We start from the raw sequence: 27,524 nt of genomic DNA, 5'->3' as shown, positions 1-27,524 counted from the left end.
CTTTCGCAGGCGAGGTGGGAGTGACGTTGGTCCCGCTTGCAATGCCGCCTTCGGCCTGCGGGGGGCGGCCGAGGAGCCGGGGCGGACGTAGCGGCTGCGCAGAGCCCTATTCCTGCCCAGGCTGCCCAAGCAGGATCCATCTGGCTCAGCTGACAGCTCCTAAAACGGAAGAGGCGGTGCGCAGATTGAGCTGGGCGTCTCTAGACAGGTCTGGCATAAAGCGGTGAGGGGCCTCGAGGTTAGGGTGGAGGGCGGAACTTTCGGGCCCGGAACGGTGGGGCGGCCGGAAGGTACGGTGGGGACCGCGCTCCGTGCGCCGTGAGACAGAGAAGGGCTGCCGGGCCGGGACTGCTCTGTGGGCTTGAGCCCCCCCAGACACTGTACGGGGCGCCCCCAGCCCGGCCCGGCCCGGCCAAGACCCCCTCCCAGGGTGCTCAGAAAAGGAAGAGGAGGATCCACGTCCTGCTTCTTGGGGACCCCACACGGCCGCACAGCGCCCTCTCTGGCCAGGCGCTGGGGCCGGTAGCGAGGCTTGGGCCTGCTCCCGGGTTGCAGGTGAGTCACACAAACCGCAGTTCTGCACGCTGGTTGGTGAGTGGTGGAGACACACCGGCGGCGGCGTGCTGATTCCAGAGCCAGGGCTGACTCCAGATCTGGAGTCCCCACGGTTTGGTGGGGGAGAATGAGAAGGATTTTCCCAGGCCGCAGGGAAACCCAGGGAGGAGGGGCTTGCCTCACCAGTGTAGCGGTTTGTGGTTTGCCAAAGCTAGTATGCAACTGGAATGCTCTCTTGTCTGATGGCGCCGGTGTTTATTCTGGTTCCTGTGTTACAGGTGAAGAAACAGGGTGGTCTGGATCCGGATTTAGTTATATGTTAGCTGTGTGACCTTAGGCCAGAAAAGGACTTAAAATGTCATTTTTCTCATCTGTATAATGGAAATAGTGATTGAATTTGCTTCATGGGTTGCGGGAATCTAACAGTTAATGCATTCAAAGGGCTTATACACGATAACAGCTCCCCAAGTGTTACTGTTCTTGTTATCACGACGACCAGCCCAACCTCCTGCATCTAGTGCGATATGGCAGAGCAGTTACTGCTCCTTATGATTCGGCCCCCCATTTCAGCTCGCTGCATCTCACTCCATTCACTTCTAATTTTTTCCAATGTCTAATGTAACGTACTCCCAGATGCTGAGAACAATACACAGATGCAAAAGACTTGATTCTCGCCTTTAAGGAACTTATGCAGTCTGGTTGGAGAGGAAGTACAAACTACTGTAATGCAAGGTGAGATATGACAGTTGCCATAGGGAAGTTATAGTAAAAAAAGTTTGCTGGGTTTTTAAACACAGGCATGATGTCTAATTATAAATTTCTACATGGAGTAGAGGCGTGGACTTGGGTCTGGAAGGCTGAGTGGATAGAATCACAGGGAAATGTAGGTCAGCGACTTGATTTAAGGGACTGGGATCCCCTGTGGCAGCTTCAGAAGCTGAGGTCTGGTGGGTAGGTCATGAGGAACTGTTGATGGGAAACACTGCTTGGAGTAGATCTTCTCAATCCTGGCTGCAGGTAAGAATTGCCTGGAGAGCTTGGATAGTTGCTGATACCTGATTTAATTGCTCAAGTGATCCTACTGTGCAGACAATATGGAGAAAACTAACCTAAAACCAGAAACTGTAAATTTATCTCACCCCATTTATATATGTTTAAACAGGAAGAAACAAAGCTTAATTATATTATCACCAGAAACTACATCTGGTAAAATTGTTTAAAATTAAATAAAGTAATTTGAAAGGACCTAATATGGTACATAGTAGGTGTTCAATAAATGTAAGTTGAGTCTGAGTTTCATTTTTAGCTTATTTGGGAGTCATACATCTGGTTTTAAAATTATGGTTACATGTCATTTTTGCATATCATTTGTGCGTGTTCATAGGATTCTCTATAACTCCTCTGTGGGCCACCCTGCCCATCCCCCTCACGCCCCGCTCAGAAGCGTGGCTCTAGAGCACTTAGAAAAGAACTTAGCCTTTTTCTGTTACCCTGAGAGGGGCTCACGTGGCATTGTTCTCAGGTGCCATGTAACTTAATGGGAAACTTTCACAATGTCAGGAGATCTTAGTGTCCTGCAAATGAAGGAGGAGGATGTCCTCAAATTCCTTACAGCAGGAACCCACTTAGATGGTACCGACCTTGACTTCCAAATGGAACAGCACATCTACAAAAGGAAAAACGATGGCATCATAAATCTGAAGAGAACTTGGGAAAAGCTTCTGCTGGCAGCCCGTGCCATTGTGGCCATTGAAGCCATTGAAAACCCCGCTGATGTATCATACCATCCAGGAACACTGGCCAGCACGCTGTGCCGGAGTTTGCTGCCACCACTGGAGCCGCTCCCGTTGCCAGCTGCTTTACTCCTGGAACCTTCACTAACCACATCCAGGCAGCCTTCTGGGAGCCAAGGCTTCTGGTGGTCACTGGTCCCAGGGCTGACCACCAGCCTTTCCCAGAGGTGTCTTGTGTTAACCTGCCTACCATTGCTCTGTGTAACCAGATGCTCCTCTGGGCTTTGTGGACATTGCCATCTCAGGCAACAACAAGGGGGCTCACTCAGTGGGTCTGATGTGAACGCTGGCCCAGGAAGTTCTGTGCACACACGGCACTATCTCCCATGAACACCCGGGCAAAGTCATGCCTGATCTGTACTTCTACAGGGATCCTGAAGAGATTGAAAAGGAAGAGCAGGCCACTGCTGAAAAGGCTGTGACCAAGGAGGGATTTCCGGGTGGGCGACTGCCCAGCTCCCGAGTTCACTGCCCCTCAGCCTGAGGTCGCTGACTGGTCTGAAGGAGCAGGTGCCCTCTGCGCCTGTTCAGTTCTCTACTGAAGGCTGGAGTGCTCAGCCGCCGCTGAAAACCGGTTTGCAGCCTGCACAGCTCAGGCCACTGAATGGGTAGGAGCAATTACTGAATGGTCTTGAGCTGTTCTTCCACAAACTCTGAAGCAGAATGGAAATAAAGTTGATGGAAAATAAAGTTTCCTTAAAAAAAAAAAAAAGTTTGCCTGTGTGTGCTTGAGTCCAAGTGCTTTTTTTCTCAACCTTACCTGAGGACATTTTCATTTGCTTTTTTGGAGAAAGAGATGAAGGGAGAGAGAAACATTGAAGCTCTTACATCAATTGGATGCATTCGTATACACCCAGATCAGGAACCCATACCAGGGATGGTACGCGTCCCAACTGGGGGGTCGCAGGTGCCTGTGCCCAGACCAGGGATGAACCCACAACCTTTCCATTACAGAACAGTGCTCCAACCACTGAGCCACAGTGGCCAGGGCATGCTAGCAGTTTTGTTGTTTTGTTTTTAAACATCCTGCTATCGTGCTTAAATTAACCTAACATGAATTAATTTGTAAGCAGGTGAGAGGAAAAACAAGGGGGATAGGAAATGAAGAAATAGCAGCAGAAGAGGGAAGGAGAGACAGCCGAGAAGATGTTTGTCGGTGGGTGTGGTGTGTTGTCGTTTCATGACCTTGGCGGTCCTTCTGAACTCCTCCCAGGGCCGAAGGTGGAAGATAAGACCTCCCTCTTTTCTGGGTACATGCAAATGCCCCTTTAACCATGTGGCTCAGTTAGGCTGTTCTAGGAGAGTAATGTGTAGCTGTACAGATTAGGGTTGAGTGTGTGTTAGGATGTGTTTGATTTAAATGGCAATAATTTAAATGCAGATGAGGTCCTAACACTACCTTTTGTGGGGTTTTTTTATTTTGTTTTTTGCAGATGTCAGGATTTCTATAGTATATCTAGTATGACTTCCACATCTTGGCCTCTTATCCAACTTCAGCAGTCTCATTTCCACCATCTGGAGAATACATGGAATATTTGCGTGAATTCCAGACTCTGAACTGAAATATACTGCAGTGTCAATAATCTCTTCTTCTGGTTGTTATTAACAGGTATTAACTGACTTCCAATGGAACATGTCACTGTGTCTTAGGGATACACCTTAAGCAGAACCATTATCATCTGCTGGAACAAAATTATTTAAATGAATTTGTCTAAATTTTGTAGTGTCACCCTTTGTGATGTGAAAAACCCATGTCCTAACTTTTTAGTGTTGTGCATTTCAAGTCAAAATTTTTTTGGTTGAGAGGGAACATATTTACAAATGCAGTTATGGTCCCAATATTTTAATTGACGGAATGTTAATTTTTTGTTTTATTAAATGTCATAGATTCTTATTACATATTTTTCACATTTAAATTATGTGAAATTATGGTGCCTCTCTTAGTCACCGTGATTAAAAAGCATTGATTCACACTTTAATTGTAGCATATTTGTGTTACCTAAAATAATAATAATCTTAAAATTGATTTGACAAAATCTGGTATTATTTCCAAAATTTAATGTTAATTTGCTGCTTCCTCAGTTATCTGACACTGTTATGTAGTATCTGTGCCTGTGACTTTCTCTAGAACAAGGTGTTCTGAACTGGGAGTAATTTTTCCCCTTGGGGGCTCTGGGCTATGTTGAGATACTTTTGATTGTCACAGCTCTTGGGGGAAAGAGATGCTACTGGCATCTAGTGGGTTGAAGCCAGGAATGCTGTTACACATCCTGTAATGCACAGGACAGCTTCCCACAACAAAGAATAATTTGTTCCAAAATGTCATTGGTGCTGAGGTTTAGAAAACCTGCACTAGAGATTCCTGTGGATTTTAAAAATTTATTTATTTTTTAAAAGTGTATCAAATATACTTTGACTCCTTTTGTGGTCAAGACATGCTGCTGCTAGGTTTAGTGGACAAGTCAAATAAATTTATGATTTGTCCTTTCAAAAAAATTTTTTTTTAATTATGCTTTTTTTCCCCTAAATCAGTCGTACCTAACTGAGGAGTCAGCAATTAAAAGCACTACAGTCATTGTTTGGAAAAAAAGGCTGTTCCTATTGCAAAGCTAGTAGAATATTTGACGTGCCTGTCATTTTTTAGTTTAGCAGAAAAGTGAGAATATTGATTAATTCTTTGCAATAGTTGATGAGGAACTCTTTTTTTTTGTGCTACTAGACTTTTCCAAACCCTGAGTCTTGTCTCTTCTTAACTGATTTGGATGATTGTCTTTAGCTCCTCAGAAAATTAAATGTCGTCAGAAGACCGAGAAGCTCAGGAGGATGAATTGCTGGCCCTGGCGAGTATTTATGATGGGGATGAATTTAGAAAAGCGGAGTCTGTACAAGGTGGAGAAACCAGGATCTATTTGGACTTGCCACCAAATTTCAAGATATTTGTGAGCGGTTAGTTAACAATATTCTCTTAAACTGATTTTTCTAAATAAAGGTTATTCTCAATTTCTTTGTGAAACCTAAATTATTTTTTTTAATTTTTCAATTATAGTTTACAGACAGTATTATTCTGTATTCGTTTCAGATGTACAGCAAAGTGGTTAGAAAATCATGAACTTTATATTTTAGAGTGGTCCCCCCAATGCTTCAGGTACCCACTTGGCCCTGTGTATAATTATCTCGATATTATTGACTATATTCCTTATGCTGTAACCTCCGTCTCTGTGACTGTTCTGTAACTACCCATTTGTACCGCTCAATCCCTACAACCCAGCACCTTCCCTCTCTCTCCTCTGACAGCTGTTAAGTCTGTTCTGTGTCTCTTGAGTCTGAAACCTAAATTATTTATCACCTAACTTTTATAGGCATTTAATGCATGTTTCTGTTTTAAGTGAAAATTAGACCGGGAGGTAAAGAGTTTCAGTTTGCTTCCACCTTTTGACCACTGAATTTGGGATATTATCCTGTATATCCCATACATCTTAAACTTCTAACTAGCAGTTTATCAGCCATGAGTCATTGGCTATTAAACAGGGATAATAAAAGAGGAAATGAAATAATGTATGTGAGAACACTTGGAAGCTTTAAAGTACCATGGTGGTTGTTAATATATTTGGTTTCCAGAATCATTTAAACCACCATGAACATGAGTTAATGCTGTTATTCTGTGACCTTTTGCTTCAGGAAAAAAACCAAACTTTATTTGATAAAAACATTTACAGAAGACTTTGACGCACACTTTCTCAAGCGTTTCTCCTATAAAGGCCTTAGGAAGAGAATGTGTGATGACTTAAAATGAACGTGAGAGTGTTGTACGCTGTATCTTGCCATCAAGCTTGACATCATTGTGTTGGCACAAATTGTCCCAACTGTGATTCATGGATAGTTGACACACAGTGGTCTAAGTAGGTCATGGTTCTTTGATAGAAATGAACATCCTTTACCTTGTGTCTTTAATCATCTATTGTAAAACAACAAAAGAAAACATTGTGTATTACTTGCTCATTAGTGTTAGGAATTGTACTCAAAAGTGTATACAAGAATAAGTTGTATATCTTCATTATAAATTTCATGGTGCTTAATAGATTTTTCAAGGGCTTATGAGATTTTTTTTTTAAAGATGGTGGCTGTGAAGTTAAAATTAGGAAATAGAGCGTGGGGGAGGGTTTCCATCCCCTCAACAAAAGCATTAAGTCTTTCTTGAGCACTGCTCAACAGTAGTAGACACTCAAGTATTGACCAACTGATCCTTTCTAATCTTTGTTTTTGGTTCAGGCAATTCAAATGAGTGTCTCCAGAATGGTGGCTTTGAATACACCATTTGCTTTCTGCCTCCACTTGTGCTGAACTTTGAACTGCCACCAGATTATCCATCCTCCTCCCCACCTTCATTCACACTTAGTGGCAAATGGCTGTCACCAACTCAGGTTAGACCCAAAACTTAATTTCTCCTATCCATTTTTAGAAACTTAAAAAATCATCTCTAATTGAAGACTACCTTGATCTTGACTTCAGTGCATGAAGAACAAATGGCTTTCATTTTGTAATTTTCTCCCCTTGCCTTCATGAATCCTAATGTTAATAAACTGAAAATGTTTGGTATTTTAGAAAGGAATGGCAGTAATTAAAATGAGTAATTATTGTGAATTACAGTGAGTAACTTCTAATCAAGTATATTGTTTCTTTTTTTGTCTTGCTATTTTCCCATTTAATCTGTATTGTGATGAAACTTTAAGGTCCTCTTTATTTTCCTTAGATGTTGGAATTATTCCTTTTTTTCTCAGTTTCTTATCCATTCCTTAAGACAAAGATTTAATTGTAATTAGGAGGACTAAAATTGAGCTAATTTAGTTAAAATAGACAAATATCCTAAGTAAACATAAGTGCTTTTATTTTTAAAGATCTTGTAAAAGAAGAAGAAATAATTATTGACTGATCTCTCACATAGATGTAATTACACACAAATAGAAATGTATATGATTCCTGTAGATAGCTTATGAAGGCTTATGAACAGTCTTGATTGAGATATAAATATGACTTGAAGCTAATATAAAGTGTTCTGAGGTAGATAATGGATCAATAGCAGCTACTTTTCTGGAAGTCATAATGAAGATTGCTAAGTTGATGTATATTAAGATAAAAGCTGTCAGAGTTACTGACCTTAAGGAACAGCTTGTCAGTTTTCCATTTTGACTGTGTAGTTTTCAACCCCTCTCTTCTCCCTGCCCCACAGCCTAATCTTTTGTATGAGAGTGCTTTTATAAAATTGAGGTTTAAGACAAATATATTTGAAAAAATAAAAAAAAATTTAAAAAAATTGAGGTTTAAAAACAAAATTAAACTTTAAAGATAATACACATAGAATAAAAGAAATACTACCTTACATTTTGATAGCTGAGCCAGAGGCAGTACATGCTAGACAGTGGGTTATTCACCCACTTCCCAATATTAAGGCTATTTGACATTTAGATCACTGATAGTTGACTGAATTATTTAGATATTTATAGTCTGATTTCTCAAAAGCGCTCTTGATACTTTACATCCATGCATGTGTATGCATACACACACACACACGCGCGTGCGCACACACAAACACACACACCCACCCCTACAAAGACAGATTAATTGGGTGTGTGGTTGTAGTTCCAGATTTCAGCCACACAGAATCTACTTAATGCTGGCTTTAGAGCAGAGGTGTCCAACCTGCAGCCCAGGAGGGCTATGAATGCAGCCCAACACACAATCGTAAATTTACTTAAAATCTTTTTTTTTTAATTTGCTCCTCAGTTTTCGTTAGTGTTGGTGTATTTAATGTGTGGCCCAAGACAACTCTTCTTCCAGTGTGGCCCAGAGACACTAAAAGGTTGGACACCCCTGCTTTAGAGGGTGGGGAAAGAGGAGAGTTGTTTATTATTTTATGTTACATAGCTAAAATTACAGTAGGGTCTCCTATCAAATAATTTTTTTTTTGCATGGAATTAACATTTAACTGGTTTCTTGTGCTCCTTGGGGTTTGGTGCTGGGCACTGATTCCTTGACATCATGAATTTCACCTGCTGACAGTGAAGCTGATCCATGGACCTGTCTTCCACTGAATTGGGGTTGGCATATAGATGGAAAGTAGGTTTAGTTTTCTTGTATTTTCCATTATCCCCCCCCCCCCCATATATATATGTACACACACACACACACTCTCTCTCTCTCTTTCTCTCTCTCTCTCTCTCTCTCTTGCTCTTTTCCTTCTGTCTCCCCCTTTCTCACATTTAGTGCATCCCGGATGCCTCTTTTGAGAAGGGGCTGGAGAAGAAGAAAAAATGGAAGAGAATGACTTCTTCATTGGACTTAGTGGCTCAAACAGAACTCAGAGCTTCCTGTTTAGTGTTTAGTCCATTTTACAGCTTCAGCAGGTTTCTAAAAAGCATATTCATGTAAATGTAGAAAAACATTAGTTGTCCAATCTTGAACTGGTCAATAGCTGTTTAAGTTCATGCCTATGTAGGGCTAAGTGAGCAGCAAGGAATAGAAAATATCATCTTTGTTCACTTGCTGTTTAGATTTACAAAGTTGTTTTGCATCTGGAAGACTTATGTTTGGATGTTTACCTAAAAAGAAAAACTGCTTATAATTCCTGAGCTCTACTTACAAATATTTCACGTTGGTAATGGAAAGTTCTTTTATATTTGTCATTCAAATTGAACAGACTACTTTTAAGGTGGAGAAGTTAAAACAGTTTAAACTTTCATTGCTTAGCTCGAAAAGTGTGAACTTTCCCCATGGCCGCCAAACCCCTTGAGAGCTTACAATCATGTCCGAGTTCAAAATCAGTCTGCCTGCTTCCATTAACCAGGATCTGGAATAAGCCCAGATTGCTCAGTGAAAACCAGTTTGTAAATCGGAATAACAGGGACTTTGAGATTAGGTCCTGTTAGTTATTCTTTTCGCATGAGTTGGCTTTTTGATAGGACTGGAAGTTAGAATTAATTTTAAACCTTTTAAACTCTTCTCTTTCTAACCATTATTGCAGGGCACGTACAGGGCTAGGACTCCACAGGAATAGAAATAGTTCTCTTTAGAACTGGCTCTCTTTCTCCTACGTGAGGTCTATAGCCGAACTAACACAAAGAACAATTAGAGAACAGAAAAAGCCCTCCATTTAGCAGTGCATGTGTAAACCTCGTTCTACATCTTGTGAAGTTATTCTCTCCCTTGTTTTCATGGCCCTTCCCTTAGATTCTGACTTTGTCGTCCACTATGGCTCATGTTGCTGAATAGTTTAAAAGGGCTCCAGTGAGAATATTTGTGCTGTTTTGCAGCACAGTTTATCACAGTAATAAAAAAAAAAAAAATCACATCAGGAAGTATGAGAGCCTAACTTGAAGATTTCAGGGGAGGTGAAGAGTTGAAGGAATCACAGTCTTTCCACACTCACCAGCAACCTCATGTGTTCTCTTCTAGCTGTCTGCTCTCTGCAAGCACTTGGACAACCTGTGGGAAGAACATCGTGGCAGTGTGGTCCTGTTTGCCTGGATGCAGTTTCTTAAGGAGGATACCCTAGGTTACCTGAATATTGTCTCTCCTTTTGAGCTCAAGATTGGTTCTCAGAAAAATGGGCAGAGAAGGATGGCTCATGCCTCTACCAGCACAGCACTAGATTTTGGAGGAGCTGCTGGCTGTGATGTAGACCAAGAGGAAGCTGTGGATGAGAGAGCTGTGCAGGATGTGGAATCATTGTCAAGTCTGATCCAGGAAATCCTGGACTTTGATCAAGCTCAGCAGATAAAATGCTTTAATAGTAAATTGTTCCTGTGCAATATCTGTTTCTGTGAGAAGCTGGGTAGTGAATGCATGTACTTCTTAGAGTGCAGGCATGTATACTGCAAAGCCTGTCTGAAGGACTACTTTGAAATCCAGATCAAAGATGGCCAAGTTCAGTGCCTCAACTGCCCAGAACCCAAGTGCACTTCGGTGGCCACTCCTGGTCAGGTAACGCTTTACTGACAGCTGCATCCCCATTTTCTTTCGCAGAGGGAGACATCTCAGAAACTCCCCTGCCAGGGCTCTTCAGGGCAGTCTGTGGCCTTGAAGCCAGCCCTCAAGTTGTTTCCCTGTACCGCCAAGACTGCTGTGGTCTTACCATCTAAGCAACATAAATCCTCCCTTTGCTGGCCTCGGAATGGGCAGTTCTCAGGAGGGGTGAATGTTGAAAAAGTGTTAGGTAATTCTGGTGACTTATTTTGTGTGTTTACTAGGATGCCATCAACCTTGGATGGCCACTAGCCTGTCTTTATGTGAGGTTGGGATCTAAAGGGGACGTCCCTGGGAATGGTCGCCCAAATCATTTACTGACTTTAATATAGGACAGCCTAATTGGTGTGCTTTTTAAAAATTTGTTAAGGCATAAATGTACCTATTTAATGTGTACAGCTTGCTTAGTTTTGACAAATGCGTAGATCCATATAACCACCATCTCAGTCAAGATACAGACTTGCCATACTTGTTTGATCTCCTGAGGTAGAGGGGTTTACTTTATATGTATCTGATTTGCACTAGCAGCCTAAGGAAATCCTCAGGATCAGAACTGGTTGGGAAATTGTCAAACCTATCTGTTTTAAAATATTTTCCTTCAGGTCAAAGAGCTAGTGGCAGCAGAGTTATTTGCCCGGTATGATCGGCTGCTTCTCCAGTCCACCTTGGACCTGATGGCGGACGTGGTGTACTGCCCCCGCCCATGCTGCCAGCTGCCTGTGATGCAGGAGCCCGGCTGCACCATGGGCATCTGCTCCAGCTGCAACTTTGCCTTCTGTACCTTGTGCAGGTTGACCTACCATGGCGTCTCCCCGTGTAAGCTCACTGCAGGTAAGCTGTGGCTCTGTGAACTCAGGTCCCCTACTCCTTTCCCTCCCCGCAAACCCCAAAACTTATCCCTTCAATCTTCCATTTTAAGTGTTCTTTCAAAAGATATTTTGCCCTGGCTGGTGTGGCTCAGTGGATTGGGTGCTGGCCTGCAAACCGAAAGGTCGCTGGTTTGATTCCCAGTGAAGGCACATGCCTGGGTTGCAGACCAGGTCCCCACTTGCGGGGGTGCAAGAGGCATGTGATCGACATATCTCTTGCACATCGAGGCTTCTTGCCCTCTTTCTCCCTCTCTTCTCCTCTCTTTAAAAATAAATAAATCTTTTTTTTTTTTTAAGATATTTTTGTGTTAGTTACTGTCCTAGCTTCTGTGGATATAGTAATGACCAAATGCCCTCATGGAGCTTACATCCTAATGTAGAAGACAGGCAAACAACATAAATAAGAATATCAGATGGTAGTGAGTACTAAGGAGGAACAAAAATAAAGCAGACAGGGTATGAAATGTTCTGAAGGGGAAGGGGCTTGGGATGTTTCATTTTGGGAACCAGGGGAAGCCTCACTGGCAAAGTGGTTTAAGTTAAGACTTAAAGGAAGTAAGGAAACAAGCCATGCACAGATCAGGGGAAGACAGTCCAGGGAAGGAATGGAAAGGTAATTTTTATCTGTGAACGTGAAATACTGTAGATCCTGGTTGGCAGATGCATAGCTGTCACTTGTTTCTGTGGCATGCATGTCTGATCAGTCATCAAGTGCTTTCTCCTTGAGCTCACGGAGGCCTCGGAATCTTCCTCAACACAGCACTTCAGGAAGTCACCCTCTGCTGGAGCAGGCACAAGATGTGAAACCCATCTGCCACTTCTGATCTAGATAAGGATTGAGAAACCAGGCCGTTGAGATCGATTTAACTGGACTGTGGTGACTTAGTCTTTCTCCGACTAACAGAGGTGGTGGTAGCTGCTTCATAGGGCTATTGTAAGGAAGAAATATTCTATTGTAGTGTGTCTCAAAGTGGTTATAGTGGTTATACTGCTCTGTGAGAAGATAAATATAGAAGATACAAATTTATTTTTATTTTTCTAATAATTCATTTGATTGCATTTTGCAAAATATAATCAAAGAAGGGAAGAAAAACTAGTCCTACACCATAGATAATTTGAGAACAATGAGCTTCATACATGTGAAATACAGAATGGTAGCTAGTGTTGCCGTTATTATTATAGTTACTAATTGGCACTGTTAGGATGTCATTACCTCCAAGAACCTGCCCTGGGAGGAGAATGAGTAGATAGGTTCAGTGCTTAGTCTGCACTAGAATCTTGTAGTGGGTCCGGGCAGCTGGCACAGAGAACTCAGCACTGCATAAAATAAGCCAACACTCAGATTTCTTTAACCTTAGCATTGAGAGGCTAAAGTACATTTCCTATGTTTCACATCGTTGAGGAAGAAATTGAAGTTAGGCTTTGGGACTTCAGCAAAATTTGACATCTCATTCTCTATCTCTATTTTATACACATGTTAGATATTACCATATAAAATATATGAAATACTGGCAGTTTTATTATTTTGAGGACATTAGAGTGGTAATCTTTGTCCTTAAGATGTCTAAGAACACAAAAAGCATTTTGAATTATTAGAGGAATAAAAATGACAGAATAAAAAGATACATATTTGCTACATCTAAGCAGAGGGGATGGAGCTATGGGAGTGCACAGCACAGAGGAAGGGTTCCCAGGTGAAGGAAAAGAGTGCGGACGAGACTCGGTACCAGAAGGTGTTCACTGCGTTCAAAGGGGAGACAGTGCTGTAAATGTGAGGAAAGTAAACTCATAAAATAACAAGAAGATTGTTGGGAGGGGTCTTTAATTAGTCATATTGAAAAATTAAGATAATAGGATTGCGAACAGAAGCCTTTTGTCTATGAGTAAAGCCTTTGGGAATGTCTGCCTGTTCATTGAGGTGATAAAGCAATAGAAACCAGATTGAAGAGTAAGTATCAAGGGGAAAAGTTGGCAGGAGGAACTTTTCATCAGCTGTGGGTGGTGAATTTGATTCACTGACTTTTTTTTAGTATACTGACTTGAAAGTTAGTCTTTACCCTTAAACCAAAGGTGCTTTTTTTTTCTGGTAGACCGTGTTACTGTCAAACGGTAAATGATGCTGACTTAGTGGAATATTGGTGTCTGTTTCAACTTTTGCATTTTTTAGTTAAGTCAGTATTTAACTGTATACTACTAAACATATCAATATTGGTAAGTCAAAATCAAAGGAAAAAGATAACCTATTTTTCTACCACCTTTAACAAGTCCAGCTTTTCTAGTTGGAGGTTTCCTTTTTGTTCTTTGTCATTTGTACATGTCTAACTTTTACCTAGTTATAACCTAAATATGCTTTTTTTCTGGATTCTATAATGAGTATTTTAATTGAGCTGTAGCCATCCTAACTATAAGTTTTTAATAAGTGAATATGATGTCCTTAAATTGCTCTTTCACACATAATTATTCCTTGGACATTTAATTTGTTTTCCATTGTTCTATGCATTTCCACTTTGGATTATTTCCTTATGATAAAGTCCCAGGGATAGCATTATTCAGTAGTCAAACATTATGGCCATTTTTAATGGTTTTTAATCAACATTGCAAAGTGGTATAAAAGTTAATTTTCCATTTCACTTTCTAGAGAAATTAATAGACTTACAGAATGAGTACCTGCAAGCAGATGAGGCCACTAAAAGATTTATGGAACAGAGGTATGGAAAGAGGGTGATTCAGAAGGCACTGGAAGAAATGGAAAGCAAGGAGTGGCTGGAAAAGAACTCAAAGAGCTGCCCGTGCTGCGGGACTCCCATAGAGGTAAACGGACCTCAGGCGTGTGGCGATTGTCTCAAGCAGCCTATACTTTTATGACTAATTAAGGAAACACATTTTGGTATTTATTGAACCTTTTTATTTGGAAGATGCAGATTAACTACTTAATAATGTTATTGACCTTAAGAGTATGTAGATGTCCCTTTTCAAAGTACTTTCATACCGTGACAATTGTTCTCACATTATATCCCCCTCAAAATTGAATGGGTTATGAGGAGGCTGTACCAGAGCTACAGTCAATTCCTAACTCATTTATGTGGTTTAAAAAAAAAACTTCAAGCCTGACTTCCCCAAGAACTGTTCATCCTGAATTTAAAATACCTGTTTAACAAGTATACGCTCAGGAAATGGAGAAATTTTCCAATTAATCTGAATTAAAATAGATAAGTCTGTTGCTTCTTGATAAAGTCTTAATATGTTTTAAAATAAAAACATATCTTTGTATTTTATTACTTTGTGTTACTGTTCCGGTCCATTACAGTAGCCCTCCCTTACCTGTTGGAGACCCCCAATAGATGCCTGAGGATAGTACTGAATGCTATATGCACTATGTTTTTTCCAATACATACATACCCATGATGAAATTTAATTTATAAATTAGGCACAGTAAGAGATTAACAAGTAATAAAATAGAATAATTATAATAATATAATAAAAGTTACATGAATATGGTTTCTTTCCATCCAAATATATTATCATACCGTGCTCTCCTCCCTGAGAAGATGTGAGAGGATACAAAGCGAAGCGAGAGTATAGGCCCTGTGACATGGCACTAGGCCGTTGTAAGGGTCACTTGAATACCAGCGCTGTGATACGGAGACAGGTAATCTGACAGCCGAGAGGGCTCCTAGGCGATGAATGGGAAGGGAAGATTCACGTCCTGCTTGGGACAACACAAGGTTCCATTTCGCTACTCAGAATGGTGCACAATTTAAAGCTTATGAATTGTGTATTTCTGGAATTTTCCATGTAATACAGGGTGGGGCAAAAGTAGATTTAGAGTTTTGAGTAAGTGAAACAGTTTATTCTTGCATTATTATTTATTAATTGTATTATTTTTTCATACAAACAACTGTAAACCTACTTTTGCCCCACCCAGTATTTTCAGACCATGACTGACCGTGGGCAGCAAAACTACAGAAAAGGAGAGACTACTCACTGTGTGTCTAAGCTGGTGGTCGCTGCCTAACTACTCCTTCAAGGAAGCGGGCATTCCGTTGACATGCCTCAGCCCTGCGATGGAGGGGAGAACTAGATACCAGTGTTTTCTTTGGCTTATGTAAAACGTGTAAAACCACACAGATTGAATCCAGACATTTTAAATACTAATCTAATTACCTGTTCTGCTTCTAATATACAGGGTGGGGCAAAAGTAGGTTTACAGTTATGTGGAAAATGATACAATAATTAATAATACAAGAATAAACTCTGTTTCCCATACTCGTAACTGTAGACCTACTTTTGTCCCAACCTGTACATGTTTGGTTTGTATCTATAGTTATAAGAAGAAAACTTCCTAAGTATCTAGTTGTAGGAACACCTGCAAAATATTTTGTTTTACTTATAATGCAAAAGACTAAGCATTAAATAGTTGTCAGTGTGTTGCCATCTTTCAGCCCTTTATGAGAAAAGGGACAAGAACAATGTTGTATGGAATCTTTTTGGCATGTGCATTTTTCTTTTTGCTTTTACAGTCTTGATATTTTCCCCTTTCTGTCTTTCCCGCCAGAAGTTAGATGGCTGTAACAAGATGACATGTACTGGCTGTATGCAGTATTTCTGCTGGATTTGCATGGGTTCTCTCTCCAGAGCAAACCCTTACAAACATTTCACTGACCCCGCGTCCCCGTGTTTTAACCGGTACGTACACACAGAATTCTCTGGGCTCATCAGCAGTTTTTGGCGCTTGATTTACAGACCACAGAACCAGTGTTTAACTTTATTAGAGAATTCTCTTACACATTTTCGCACATATGTGAATTTTTATATTACTCTATAGACATGAGTTTTATGATGAAAATATACTATCTGCAAAATTTCCTTTTTTTATCCTCAACTTTTTAAAAAAATATATTTTATTGACTATGCTATTACAGTTATCCCAGTTTTTCCCCCTTTGCCCCCTTCCACCCAGTATCCCCCATTCCCTCCATCTATTCCCCCTTTAGTTTATGTCTATGGGTCGTGCATATAAGTTGTTTGGCTGCCCCATTTCCTATACTGTTCTTAACATCCCCCTGTCTTTTCTGTACCTACCAATTTGCACGTCTTAATCCCTGCACCTTTTCCCTCTTTCTCCCCCTTCCCCCTCCCAACTGATAACCCTCCAAATGATATCCAGATCTATGATTCTGTTTCTCTTCTGCTTGTTTGCTTAGTGTTTTAGATTCCGTTGTTGATAGTTATGAATTTATTGCCATTATAATATTTATAGTTTTTATCTTCTTTTTCTTAAGTAAATCCCTTTAACATTTCATGTAATAAGGGCTTGGTGATGATGAGCTCCTTTAGCTTTTACCTTGTCTGGGAAGCACTTTATCTGCCCTTCCATTCTAAATGATAGCTTTGATGGATAGAGTGATTTAGGTAGTAGGTCCTTGCTTTTTATCACTTTGAATACTTCTTGCCAGTCCCTTCTAGCCTGCAAAGTTTCTTTTGAGAAATCAGCTCACAGTCTTGTGGGAACTCCTTTGTAGGTAAGTCTCTGCTTTTCTCTTGCCACTTTTAAGATTCTCTCTTTATCTTTAACCTTTGGCATTAAAAAAAAATGGTTTAATTTACTTTTTGAGAGAGGGAAAGGGAGAGAGAAAGAGGAAGAGAAACATCTATCAGTTGCCCCCTTGCACTCCCCGAACTGGGGAGCCAGCCTGCAACCCAGGCATGCATCCTGACTGGGAATTGAACCAGCAGCCAAAGGATTCACAGGCCAGTGCCCAACCCACTGAGCCATACCAGCCAGGGCAACTTCTTGGCATTTAATTATGATGTGTCTTGGTGTGGTCCTCTTTTCTCTGTTTTTTTTTTTTAATTTATTTTTAGAGAGGGGAAGGGAGAAAGAGAGGGAGAGAAACATCAGTGTGTGTTTGCCTCTTGCGTACCCCCTACTGGGGACCTGGCCTGCAACCCAGGCATGTGCCCTACACTGGGAAGCGAATTAGCAACCCTTTGATTTGCAGGCCAGTGCTTAATCCACTGAGCCACACCAGCCAGGGCATTGGTGTGGTCCTGTTTGTGTCCATCTTGTTTAGGACTCTCTGTGCTTCCTGGACTTTTATGTATATTTCCTTCACCAAAACTGCCTTCACTAGGGCAGTTTTCTTTCATTATTATTTTAAGTAAGTTTTCAATTTCTTGTTCTTTATCTTTTCCTTCTGGAATCCTTATGATTCAAATGTACATTTGAAGTTGTCCCAGAGATTCCTTAGCCTATCCTTATTTTTTGGGGTTCTTTTTTTCTTCTTGCTTTTCTGATTGAATGTTTTTTTCTTCCTATGTTCCAAACCATTGATTTGATTCTTGGTTTCATCCACTCCACTCTTGGTTCCCTGTAAATTTTTCTTTATTTCATTTAGTGTAACCTTCATTTCTGCCTGGGTCTTTTTATGCCATTGAAGTACCCAATGAGTTTCTTGAGCATCCTAATAACCAGTGTTTTGAACTCTGCACCTAATAAATTGGTTATCTCCATTTTGTTTAGCCTTTTTCTGGAGTTTTGTTCTGTTCTTTCATTTGGGCCATTTGGGCCCTATCTTTCATCTCCTCATTTTGGCAGCCTCCCTGTGTTTGTTTCTGTGTATTAGGTAGAGCTGCTTTATTCCCTGTCTTAGTAGCGTGGCCTATTGTAGAAAAGCTCCCTGGAAAGTTGGATGGGGTGGAGCCTTAGATAGTCGCCAGGGCAGGGCAACCTGTGTGAAGCAGGTTGGTGTAGTCTCAGGTGTGGTGTCATGGCTCTGTGGCTCTGTGAGGGAGAGGCTCAGAAAGGAGACACTGGCCGCCGCCTGGCCTCCGGAGTGTTGTCCGGGAGGAAGCAGTACCGCAGCACTCACCCTGGTGCCAGACCCTTCAGTTTCACCCTTCCAGCTGCTGCCCTGGTGCAGGAGCTCAGGGGGCGGGAGTCTGCATAAGTCCTAAGTCTGCTGTGGGCCCTTCAAGAGGGGACACCTGAGAATCCCACAGTTCCTTCCACCGCCCCACCCCCTAGTGGTTTTTACAGCCAGAAGTGATGGGGACTTACCTTCCTGACACTGGAACCCTGGGGGTGTGGGGCTGGGATCCCTTGTTCCAGAGGTGTCCCTCCCACTTTTTATCTACCACACGTGGGTGTTGGGACCACCTGTTCCACGCCTCCGCATCTGCACCCCTTCTACCCATCTGGATGAACATGACTTCTCGAATGCCTTGGTTGTCAGACTTCCATACAGCTCAATTTTCTGGTGATTCTGGGTGATTAGTTGTTTTGTAGTTTAGTTATAATTTTTGCTGTGGTTGTGCAAGGAGATGAGCTATATGTACCTATGCCTCCATCTTGACCAGAAGTCTCCTCCTCAATATTTTTTTAAAAGATTTTATTTCTTTACCTTTAGAGGGGAAGGGAGGGAGAAGCAGAGGGAGAGAAACATCAACGTGTAAGAGATATATTAATTGGTTGCCTCTCACACCCCCGCCCCCCGAGCTGGGGACCTGGCCTGCAGTCCAGGCATGTGCCCTGACTGGGAATCAAACCAGGACCTTTTGTTTTGCAGGCCGGTGCTTAGTGCACCGAGCGACAACAGCCAGGTCCCCTCCTCAACTTTTATAGTGAAAATTTTCTAACAGGAAATTTGAATGGATAGGACTATGAATAGTAGGATAATGTCCACCACAATTAATAATGGATAGTGTTTTGCCATATTTGTCATATTTGTTCTCTAACTTTTTTACTGAACTACTTGACCCTAAGTTGGAGATGTGATGCTTCATCTCTAAATACTTCCACATGTATGGTCTAAGGTAAGAAAATTCTTCCACATAACAACAATACTTTTAAAAAATTAATGACAGTGACATATTATCATCTAATAAATCCATTTAAAACTTCCCAATTATTCCTAAAAATATCTTTTAATGTTGTTTTATTGAACCAGGGTCTAATCAAGGTCGGTCATTTTATTTGCTTCTATCTTTTTAGTCTCTCTTTTTTTTTAATCTCCACCTGAGGACACATTTGCTGATATTAGAGAGATGGGAAGGAAAGGAGAGAGAGAGGCAGGGAGACATCAGTGTAAGAGAAAAACATTAATTGGCTGGCTTTTGTATGGAGGAACCACAACCTAGGCATGTGCCCTGACTGGAAATCGCAACTGCAAACCTTTTGGTTTGTGAGACAACATACAGCCAACTGAGCCACACCAGCCAGGGCTCTTTAGTTTCTTATTGTAAAAGGTTTTGTCCACCTTTTTTTCTTTGTATGTGTCAGGGGAACAATGACCTTTTTTAAAAAAAAGATTCTCATCCATGGATATGTTTATTGATTTTAGACAAGGAGGGAGGGAGGGAGAAAGAAACATCAATGTGAGAGAAATATTGATCAGTTGCCTCCCATATGCACCCCAGCCAGGGCTCAAACTCACAGCCTAGGTATGTGCCTTGACTGGGAATTGAACCAATAACCCTTTTGGTGTACAGAATGAGACTCCAACCAACTGAGCCACCTGGCCAGGACAGAAAACTTTGACTCTTTGAAGAATCTGGACCAGTTGTCCTATATAACATCTTACCTTCTAGATTTTTGTTTTCCTATGGTGTCTTTTAATTTGTTTCTCCATCTTCTCTATGTTCTATAAACTAGACTGAAGTTGGACTAGTTTTATCATTTGCTTTATTGCAAAGATAATGTTTAGATTATTATTATGAAGTGATCTGTGGGGATTCCTTGGCACAATGTGAATATCCTGTTCTCCAGAAGTGTTTTAAAAGGTATTATTTCTTTACCTTTAGAAGGGAAGGGAGGGAGAAGCAGAGGGAGAGAAACAGCAACATGTAAGAGATACATTAATTGGCTGCCTCAACTGATTCAGCATCAGTTGATCAGATAATCTTTATCAATAGTCATCATTGTACCTGTTGTCATTCATGTTATAAAACTATAAGAGAAATTGAAGATACAAGCTCTGCCCGTGAACTATGGGAAATCTGGTGTTGAAAATTGCATAAATTTTAGGTAACATAAGGGTAGGGAGGCAAGCTGACAACGATAAAACATTCTACAAATGGGGAATGCAAAGGCCATGAAGATAGAGAAGAGTGATGAGCATGTGATAGAGCTGCCTTATCTTGAGAGTTTAGCTGCTTCTAGATTGTCTGACTTTCTCAGTCTTGGCTTATTTTATATATTGTATACATTGAGTGTCAGTTTTGTGACACCCGTCTCCTGTTACTGTTTATCCTTGGCCCGAGAGAGTTTGTCTATATGCTAAAAGGGCTATTTGTATAAACTTTAAGGCAGCTTGTTCAAAGGGACATGGATTTCAGTCCTCCTCAGTAGAAAATAAAAGGAGGAAAAGACAAAAGATGTTATCAGAAAAGTACAGAAAGTATTTTTGAGAGAAAGAAAGGAACTATTTATAGTTTCTTTCAAGTTTATAATATTGTACCTAATTATATACTTCCAGGTTGTTCCATGCTGTGGATGTTAATGGAGATATTTTGGAAGATGAGATTGAAGACTAGTTAATTCCTGCTGCTCAAGATGTGGAAGTGAAATGGTTTGCCCTAATCTTTTGCTTAGTATACAAAGTAACTTGGCAGGATATTTAGGGTCACATTCATTCACTCTTCCAATGTAGAAGATAAGGAAGAATGAGGTTTATATTTTCATGTGCTACTACTGACTAAGGCACGTTCATACATTTTTCAATGTAACATAATTGAGAAAATTATAAGCCAAAGGTTCAGAAAATGAAAACTAGAGAATATTAAATATTACTATGTTCCCAAAGCTCTGAATAGTTAAAAATTTAAATATTTATTTTTTTCCCCAAGCTTTAGGTAAGGAGAGTGGTCCAGAGTTCAACTTACAGCCCTTTTTATCTCTTGAGAAGCATCCCTCTCAGACGCTCTGTGGGAGTCCCCTCAGCACTGCTCCTTACAATTGGGTGGGTAGAAGCCTTATCAAAATTGTACCAAGAGCCTGATCTCACTTATTCCACATTATATTCCTTCCAACCTGCATTTCTGCTAACTGCTCTTTGGAAGGAGCCCTTTTACTCTGTAACTGATTGGCTGGCCCAGTGCCATTTTGGTCTTCTGCCTTTCAGAGTAGAAATTTATAATTTTAAAGATATTTTTAATACCACAGACACTGTGGGTTACCTGATACTGATCAGTGTATAGTCCGCTGGTTTTGAGACAAGTCTATTATTTAATGACACTGGCTCAAGAATTTCAGCCCCGTTCGGCCTTCCTGGGCAGTAGAGCCTAGATACAAAACAACTTGTCTTTGCTGCCTTTCATTCTCCATCCTCTCCCTTTACCCTCACTCAGCCTTCTACCAGGTGGTAAGGACAATTTCAATATTGGCTCCAGCAGCTCATATTTTTATTTCAACTTCTTGAATAGGAGAAAGCCTAATATATTCCCAAGCTGAACAAGCTGAGCTTTCTTTGATTATCAGCTTTTTGAACTCCACACCACTGTAGTTCAGTCCTGACTTTTAACATTATTTTTAAAGGTCTCCCCTAGTGAGCTTTGGGAATCTGGTTTCCCACCCTGTTTAGCAGCGGCACTGTTGGAGGGTCATTGTGGCTTGCCTAGATCCCTGTTTCTGGGTTTTGTTGGCTTTTTGAAAAATTGTCTTTCCTTTTGATTTGGTGAGTGGCTTGGTAGCAAAATAAGATTTTTTTTTTTTTTAAAAAGAACAGAATTCAGCTGCATCTGTGAAAATGTTCTTTTTTCCTACTTTGTCACCGAAAATCGGGGAATCACTTTTAACCATTTTATGTGAGTGTATCCAAAGAGTCAGCAATGACTGTTTCTGATTGTCAATGAGGATGCTTAATCTTAAAAATAAAAATAATTTAAAATTGTCTTACAAGTAGAGCAGAGTTGCTGATGTGTGTTCTGTCACCAAGGGCTCGTGAGCTCTGGTTTTGGAAGCGTGAGTCATGAGCTGGTGTTAAGATGGTGAAATTGTGGGTAGAGTACTTTTGTCTCTGAGTAGTGAAAGATTAGGGGAACCCCCTGAACACCTTAGAAATAAGTGCGTTTGTTGAAAGTTGGTACATCAAGAAAGTAAATCAACAAAGAGTTATGTACCAGCTTAATTTCAAGAAGGCCATTTTTACAAGAAGGCTGAGATTCGCCATAAATTGAGAAGAGCCTCCATGGGCCCTTTTGGTGAGAGTGAGAGAGCAGAGGGCCCGTTGCAGGCGGCCAGTTCATCCTGCCCAAAACAAGTCTGAAGAGGCCAGGTCTCTTGATTTTATACACAAGGTTTGGATCTAGAACTGATAAATGAGAATAAGTTACTAAATAACTTTTAAGTCAAAATAGGGGTTTTGTGATGTTTTAAGCTTGTGATTGAACTAACTTAATGGCCTGCCTTTGTAATGCATCTTGTCCCATTTATTTTTTTTAAGTAATTTTTTTTTTACCTAAAATAAATATACTTAAAATATACCTCCCCTCCTGTTGAGAATAATAATGGAGAAAAGACTTGACAGCCATATTCTCAAACCTGTAGCACTGACAGCAAGGCCTGTTTTTGAGTTGTAGAGGGCTCTAGCTAACATTAGATATTAATACATTACTTTTTTTGTTAACAGAATTAGAGTTGATCAGATATGATCTTCATAAAGCTATTTGTGGGGCTGCCTGCTTTGGAAGGGAATTGTAAAATTTTGGCCGGAATTTTGGAGAGCACTCAAAGTGGTGACTTTGTCGTAAGCGTCACCAGCAGGTGGCAGCAGTTTGCATGTTGCAAAAATGCAGTAAACGGTTAAGACTGGTATTTGTTTGTTACAGAGCAGTTTTATTCCTGGGATTTTTATTTTCCTCATTGTGTTTCATTATAGACTGGTGTACACATTTGTAGGTAGAATAGCATCTAATCAGACCAACAAAGCAGGAACAAGAATATTACCAAAAACTCTAAGGTCACTTAAAACTGTACTTGAACCATAGTTGACATCTAATTGTTAACATAGTTAACATCTAATTGTTAATGTAAGAAGGTGTCACTCCTGAGAGTAGCTTACCTGCAGCCACTGAAATAAAGAAAATAAGTTGTAGCTATAAGTTACAGCTGACGCCCCTAAGCAGGATGGAGAAATTAGGACACTGTGGTACCCTGTGGTAAGAGTAGCCCAGTAGTCGGCTCCCTGAACTTGGGCTCAGTAAAAAAGCCGGCCAGCAAAGCAGGCTGAGGGTTTGTAGTCCGAGAGCTGGCTTTGAGGATGTCCTTAACAAATGTTTATGCTAGTTACCAACTTTCAGCACTGCAGTCTAGTCTGCACATTACTCAGGTTGCCTGAGATTTACCACTCCAAGGATTCCCGTATTTCTCTAACCTGGGAGATGCTTTGGAGAAGATTGTACACAATGAAAACTCAGTGCGATTCTGATGCCAAAGTTGCTAAGTATGAAGTCAGCACATTTACTTCTTTTCCTTGCTTGGTGTTCTCTCCCCCCGCCCCCCTTCATTGAATCAACAAACAAGCAGAACTAATATTTACACAACATAAATACATATAAATTTAAAAGGTGATAGTGTCTTACTTTCAATTCTATTCCATCTCTTGCAACCTATTTTGTTTTCTAATATTTATTCATTAATTTAACAAATATTTACTGAGTGCCTCACAATGAGCCTTACTATTTATCTGGGTGTTGAAATGTAGCAGTGAATAAAATAGACAAATCTCCCTGCCCTTGAACTTAAACTCTGATGGACAGAGACAGACACTAAGCAAATCACATGGTTCATCAGAAGATGAGCGCTATGGAGAGAAGTTGGGGGAGAGTGTAGGGAGTTAGGGGACGCACAGTGATGTTGGAATTTTAAGGAGTGGAGGAGACTTCATCAGACAGCACTTGAACAAATGCTGGGCAGTATGAGAATGAACCCTGGGGACCCCTGGGAGAAGAGAATCCAGGCAGGGGCAACTTCAAGACCAAAAGCTCTTGGGATAGGAGCATGTTAGAGGCTCCAGGAACATTGTGATAGTCAGTAAAGGCTGAAGCAGACCAAGGAAGAGAGAACAGTAAGAGGTGGGATGGGAGTGGGTAGTACTGCAGACTGCCTACGGCCCTCTGTGAAATTTGGCTTCTGCTCTGGGATGGGAGCCTTTGGAGGGCTTTGAGCAGAAGTGTGATAAGGTCCAATTTTAGGGAAGCGGGGTGAGCAAGGATTGAAACGGACCAATTAGGAGACTACTGTAGTAACTCAGGTGAGACGTGCAGGTGGCTTGGAACAGTGTACTGGCACTTGGAAATCTTGAGAAGTGGTCGGATTTTGTACACCTTGAAGGTAAAATAAATAGGACTTGCTGATAGACTGGATGAATAATGTGAGAAAATGAGGCATCAGGGTTGATTTCTCGGTCTTTTTGTCTGAGTAGTTGAGATGGAGAAACCTTTAGGTAGCACAGGTTTGCATATAAAGATCGGGAATTTAGTTGTGGACAGTGAGTTTGAGATGCCTTGTAGTTATCTTAGTGGAAATGTTAAGTAGGCAGTTGGATATTCTAGCCTGGAGTTCGAAAGAGAGGGAGATTCAGGATGGAGGTGTAAGTGTGGGAATGAACATATAGATGGTGTTTAAAGCCATGAGACTAGATGGAATTACCAAGGGAGTGAGCTGTACAGAGCAGAGGTCCAGAAACTGAGTTTTGGGTCACTCCTTGTGCTAAGAGGCCAGGGCAGTGAGGAGGAGCCGGCAGAGGACATGGAGAGTGGACCATAAGGGAGGAGAATCAGTAGAGTGTGATGCCCTGAAAGCCATGCCATGTTTGAAGGAAGGAGTGGTCCACTGTGTCACATACAGCAAATAGATCAAGTAATAGCTCTAAGAGTGGACTTAGCAATCACTGTGGAGGTCATCGGTGGCTTTGACAAGTGCTCTTTCAGTGGAGGGGAGGTGAAAATCTGGAGTGTTGTTTGAGAAACGATGGGGCGTCCTCACAACAAGAAAAAAGCTGAACAAACTGAAAATCAACTTTCCCTAGATCCGTCAGAGAACTGAGATCACAGACTGCCACAAAAACTAGGGACAGGAAATTGCAGAAAGTTACAGAGGAGATCCTCTCAAGCAGAGGCTGCTGGAGCCATTAGTCAGGATTTCAACGAATTGCTGGAGGCAAGTATGGACTAGTCTGAGAGTTAAAAACTCCTGGGAACTAGTCTTAGGGGCTCCCACACTTCAGTGGGTTTTACCTCCAGAAGTTCCCCCAGGTTCTCACTGTAAAGATGGCAGAAAAATTCCCATGTAGCCGTTTTGAAATACCCTTAAAGGTGTGTTTCCATGGCAGAAGCCTGCCCTCAGGGCCAGAGCCTTCTCTGACCCACGGGAAGGGCAGCTGGATGGCTTGAGCCCCCTCTAGCCTTCCTGTCCCACAGAAGAGGGAAAGAAAGGCCAAGAGACTTTGAAATCTCATTGCAGGGACTCCAGCACACTGAAAAACAGAAACAAAACCCCCAGGCAGATTTAATCATAAGACTATTGAGTGCTGCTTCTCCCTAATACCATACCATCATAAGGCTCCAGGATTACAACAGTGGATTACAGCTCTTAAGAGAGCTGTAAACAGACTGGTGTAAGGAATAGTTTCTAGGGAAACCCAAAGACAACGGTGAAGACAAAAACAAGGAAACTGAAGCCTCTGACACTGCAGCGGACAGGAAACACAGTCTAGCAGCCCGCCAGATAAACGTAAACCCTCCCGCTAAAGGCCTCTTTACCTCAGTTCCTGTTACCCAGTACCTCATGTCCAGCTTTCAATAAAAAATTACAAGGATGCTGAGAGGCAGGAAGAAAAGTCTGAAGAAACAAAGCAAGCATCAGCTATGACAGAGACTTTAAGAGTTATCAGACGAGGAATTTAAAATAACTATGCTAAGGTCTCTGATGGAAAAAGGACAACATGCATAATCGGATGAGTAACTAAGCAAAAAATGGAAACTAAGAATAAAAAAATGCTAAAAAAGGAAGCATTACAATAGGAAGAAATGAATGCCTTTGATGGGCTCATTAGTAGACTGAACACAACTAAGGAAAGAATCAGTGAGCTTGCAGAAATGTCCGTAGAAATATCCCAAACTGAAATTTAGAGAGAAAAAGCAGTGGTGGGGGTGGGGGAAGGGACAGAATACCCAAGAACTGTGAGACAATTACAAAAGGTACAGCTATGCGTATTGGGAACATCAGGTAGAATGGAAAGAAAAAGATTAGAGCCAGAATATTACAACTCCAGAAATGTTGCAATAAAGGGCATCAGAGAATGAGGCTATTACAGGAGGGGGCAAACAGGGTAGAGTTTTGTTTTTAAAGCCTGTTTTGTATGCTCATAGGGGTGATCCAGGAAAGGAGGACAATTTGATGCTGCAGGTGAGAGAGGAGACTTGCTGGAGCCGTGCCTTCAAGGAGGCCAGAGAAGATGGGATCTAGTGCACAAGTGGAGGGACTGGCCCAGGAGCAAGTAACAGGAAGAAGGCAGAGTATGAGGGCAGGGCTGGCAGGTGGGTGCATGTGATGGTGGGAGCTCGTTCTTTCCTGACTGCTTCTACTTGCAAGGCCATCAGCGGTGAAGCACGCTGGGGAAGAGGGATCGGAGGCTGGAGGCCATATGCCCTAGTCTTCGGGGAGACTGAATGGACTAGGGCACTATGATGTGATGGCCAGCTGGTTTTAAGGCGCCCTGGAGTCCAGGTTACTGCGTTCTGTTTTACCTACCCATTGCTACATTGCTTAGCATTCTGTCACAGTACATCCTATTGGAAACTTGTGCATGCTTCACTAGCACCTCGTCACAGGAAGGGTTTGGTGCCCAGGAAAGAGGCATCAAATTTGCTGTTAGATCTCAGTGGGCCAACTGGCTAATCCATTATCATATAACATGCTACTTTTCCCCCTGGTTATTGTAAATGATCACTAGTCTTGGGTGCCTCCTAGAAATCAAGGCACCGATAGGGACAGGGTAGAGCAGTATTTAAAGTCTGTTTTATGAAGACTACATTTAGTGGGAAAAGAAATCATGCCATGTGGAAGGGTTCTGAGTAAGTAGAGCAGGGTCAGGGGTGCGGGGATCAGGGTTGCTACTTTATGCTGGAGGGCCAGGGACGGTCTGATAAATGGCACTTGAGCCGAGATCTGAGGAAGTTAGGGAGTAAGCCATAGAGATCTGGGGGGAATAGTGGGCCAAGCTTTTGTATCCATCTCTGCTTTACAGACAAATAGAAGAGGTGACACATTGATGCCAACATGCTGCCA

At 41.5% G+C, this 27,524-nt stretch overlaps 1 protein-coding gene and 1 pseudogene across 6 annotated transcripts; both read left to right on the top strand.

The window, feature by feature from the left end:
- The first annotated feature begins 72 nt into the window (after positions 1–72).
- On the top strand, positions 73–27,524 carry RNF14 (ring finger protein 14). 6 transcript variants are annotated; one of them, XM_054568268.1, is made up of 11 exons: positions 226–555; positions 1,189–1,287; positions 3,782–3,957; positions 5,125–5,294; positions 6,618–6,769; positions 9,798–10,325; positions 10,970–11,198; positions 13,875–14,047; positions 15,792–15,922; positions 20,713–20,805; positions 26,606–27,524. In XM_054568268.1, the coding sequence occupies exons 4-10, from the start codon at positions 5,141–5,143 to the stop codon at positions 20,768–20,770; spliced, it is 1,425 nt and encodes a 474-aa protein (XP_054424243.1). In that variant the 5' UTR covers positions 226–555; positions 1,189–1,287; positions 3,782–3,957; positions 5,125–5,140; the 3' UTR covers positions 20,771–20,805; positions 26,606–27,524. The 6 variants fall into 6 exon arrangements, with proteins under 6 accessions (XP_054424244.1, XP_054424243.1, XP_054424242.1 ...); XM_054568269.1 differs by lacking the exons at positions 226–555; positions 26,606–27,524 and adding an exon at positions 73–208 and having other exon boundaries at positions 20,713–21,946; XM_054568267.1 differs by lacking the exon at positions 26,606–27,524 and having other exon boundaries at positions 20,713–21,946.
- Positions 2,109–3,010, top strand: LOC129066589 (40S ribosomal protein SA-like; annotated as a pseudogene).

The sequence above is a fragment of the Pteronotus mesoamericanus genome, unplaced genomic scaffold (genome assembly GCF_021234165.1).
Source record: "Pteronotus mesoamericanus isolate MK-2021 breed Mesoamerican mustached bat unplaced genomic scaffold, CSHL_Meso_final contig_2, whole genome shotgun sequence".
NCBI classification, from domain to species: domain Eukaryota; kingdom Metazoa; phylum Chordata; class Mammalia; order Chiroptera; family Mormoopidae; genus Pteronotus; species Pteronotus mesoamericanus.
This window is presented reverse-complemented; position numbering and strand designations above follow the sequence as displayed.

Bases quoted from the DNA above. Each gene is read 5' to 3' on its own strand.
- RNF14 (XM_054568268.1), top strand. From the start codon at position 5,141: ATGTCGTCAGAAGACCGAGAAGCTCAGGAGGATGAATTGCTGGCCCTG. The intron at 5,295-6,617 runs GTTAGTTAACAA...TTTTTGGTTCAG, and splicing joins TTTCAAGATATTTGTGAGCG to GCAATTCAAATGAGTGTCTC. The intron at 11,199-13,874 runs GTAAGCTGTGGC...TTCACTTTCTAG, and splicing joins CCCGTGTAAGCTCACTGCAG to AGAAATTAATAGACTTACAG.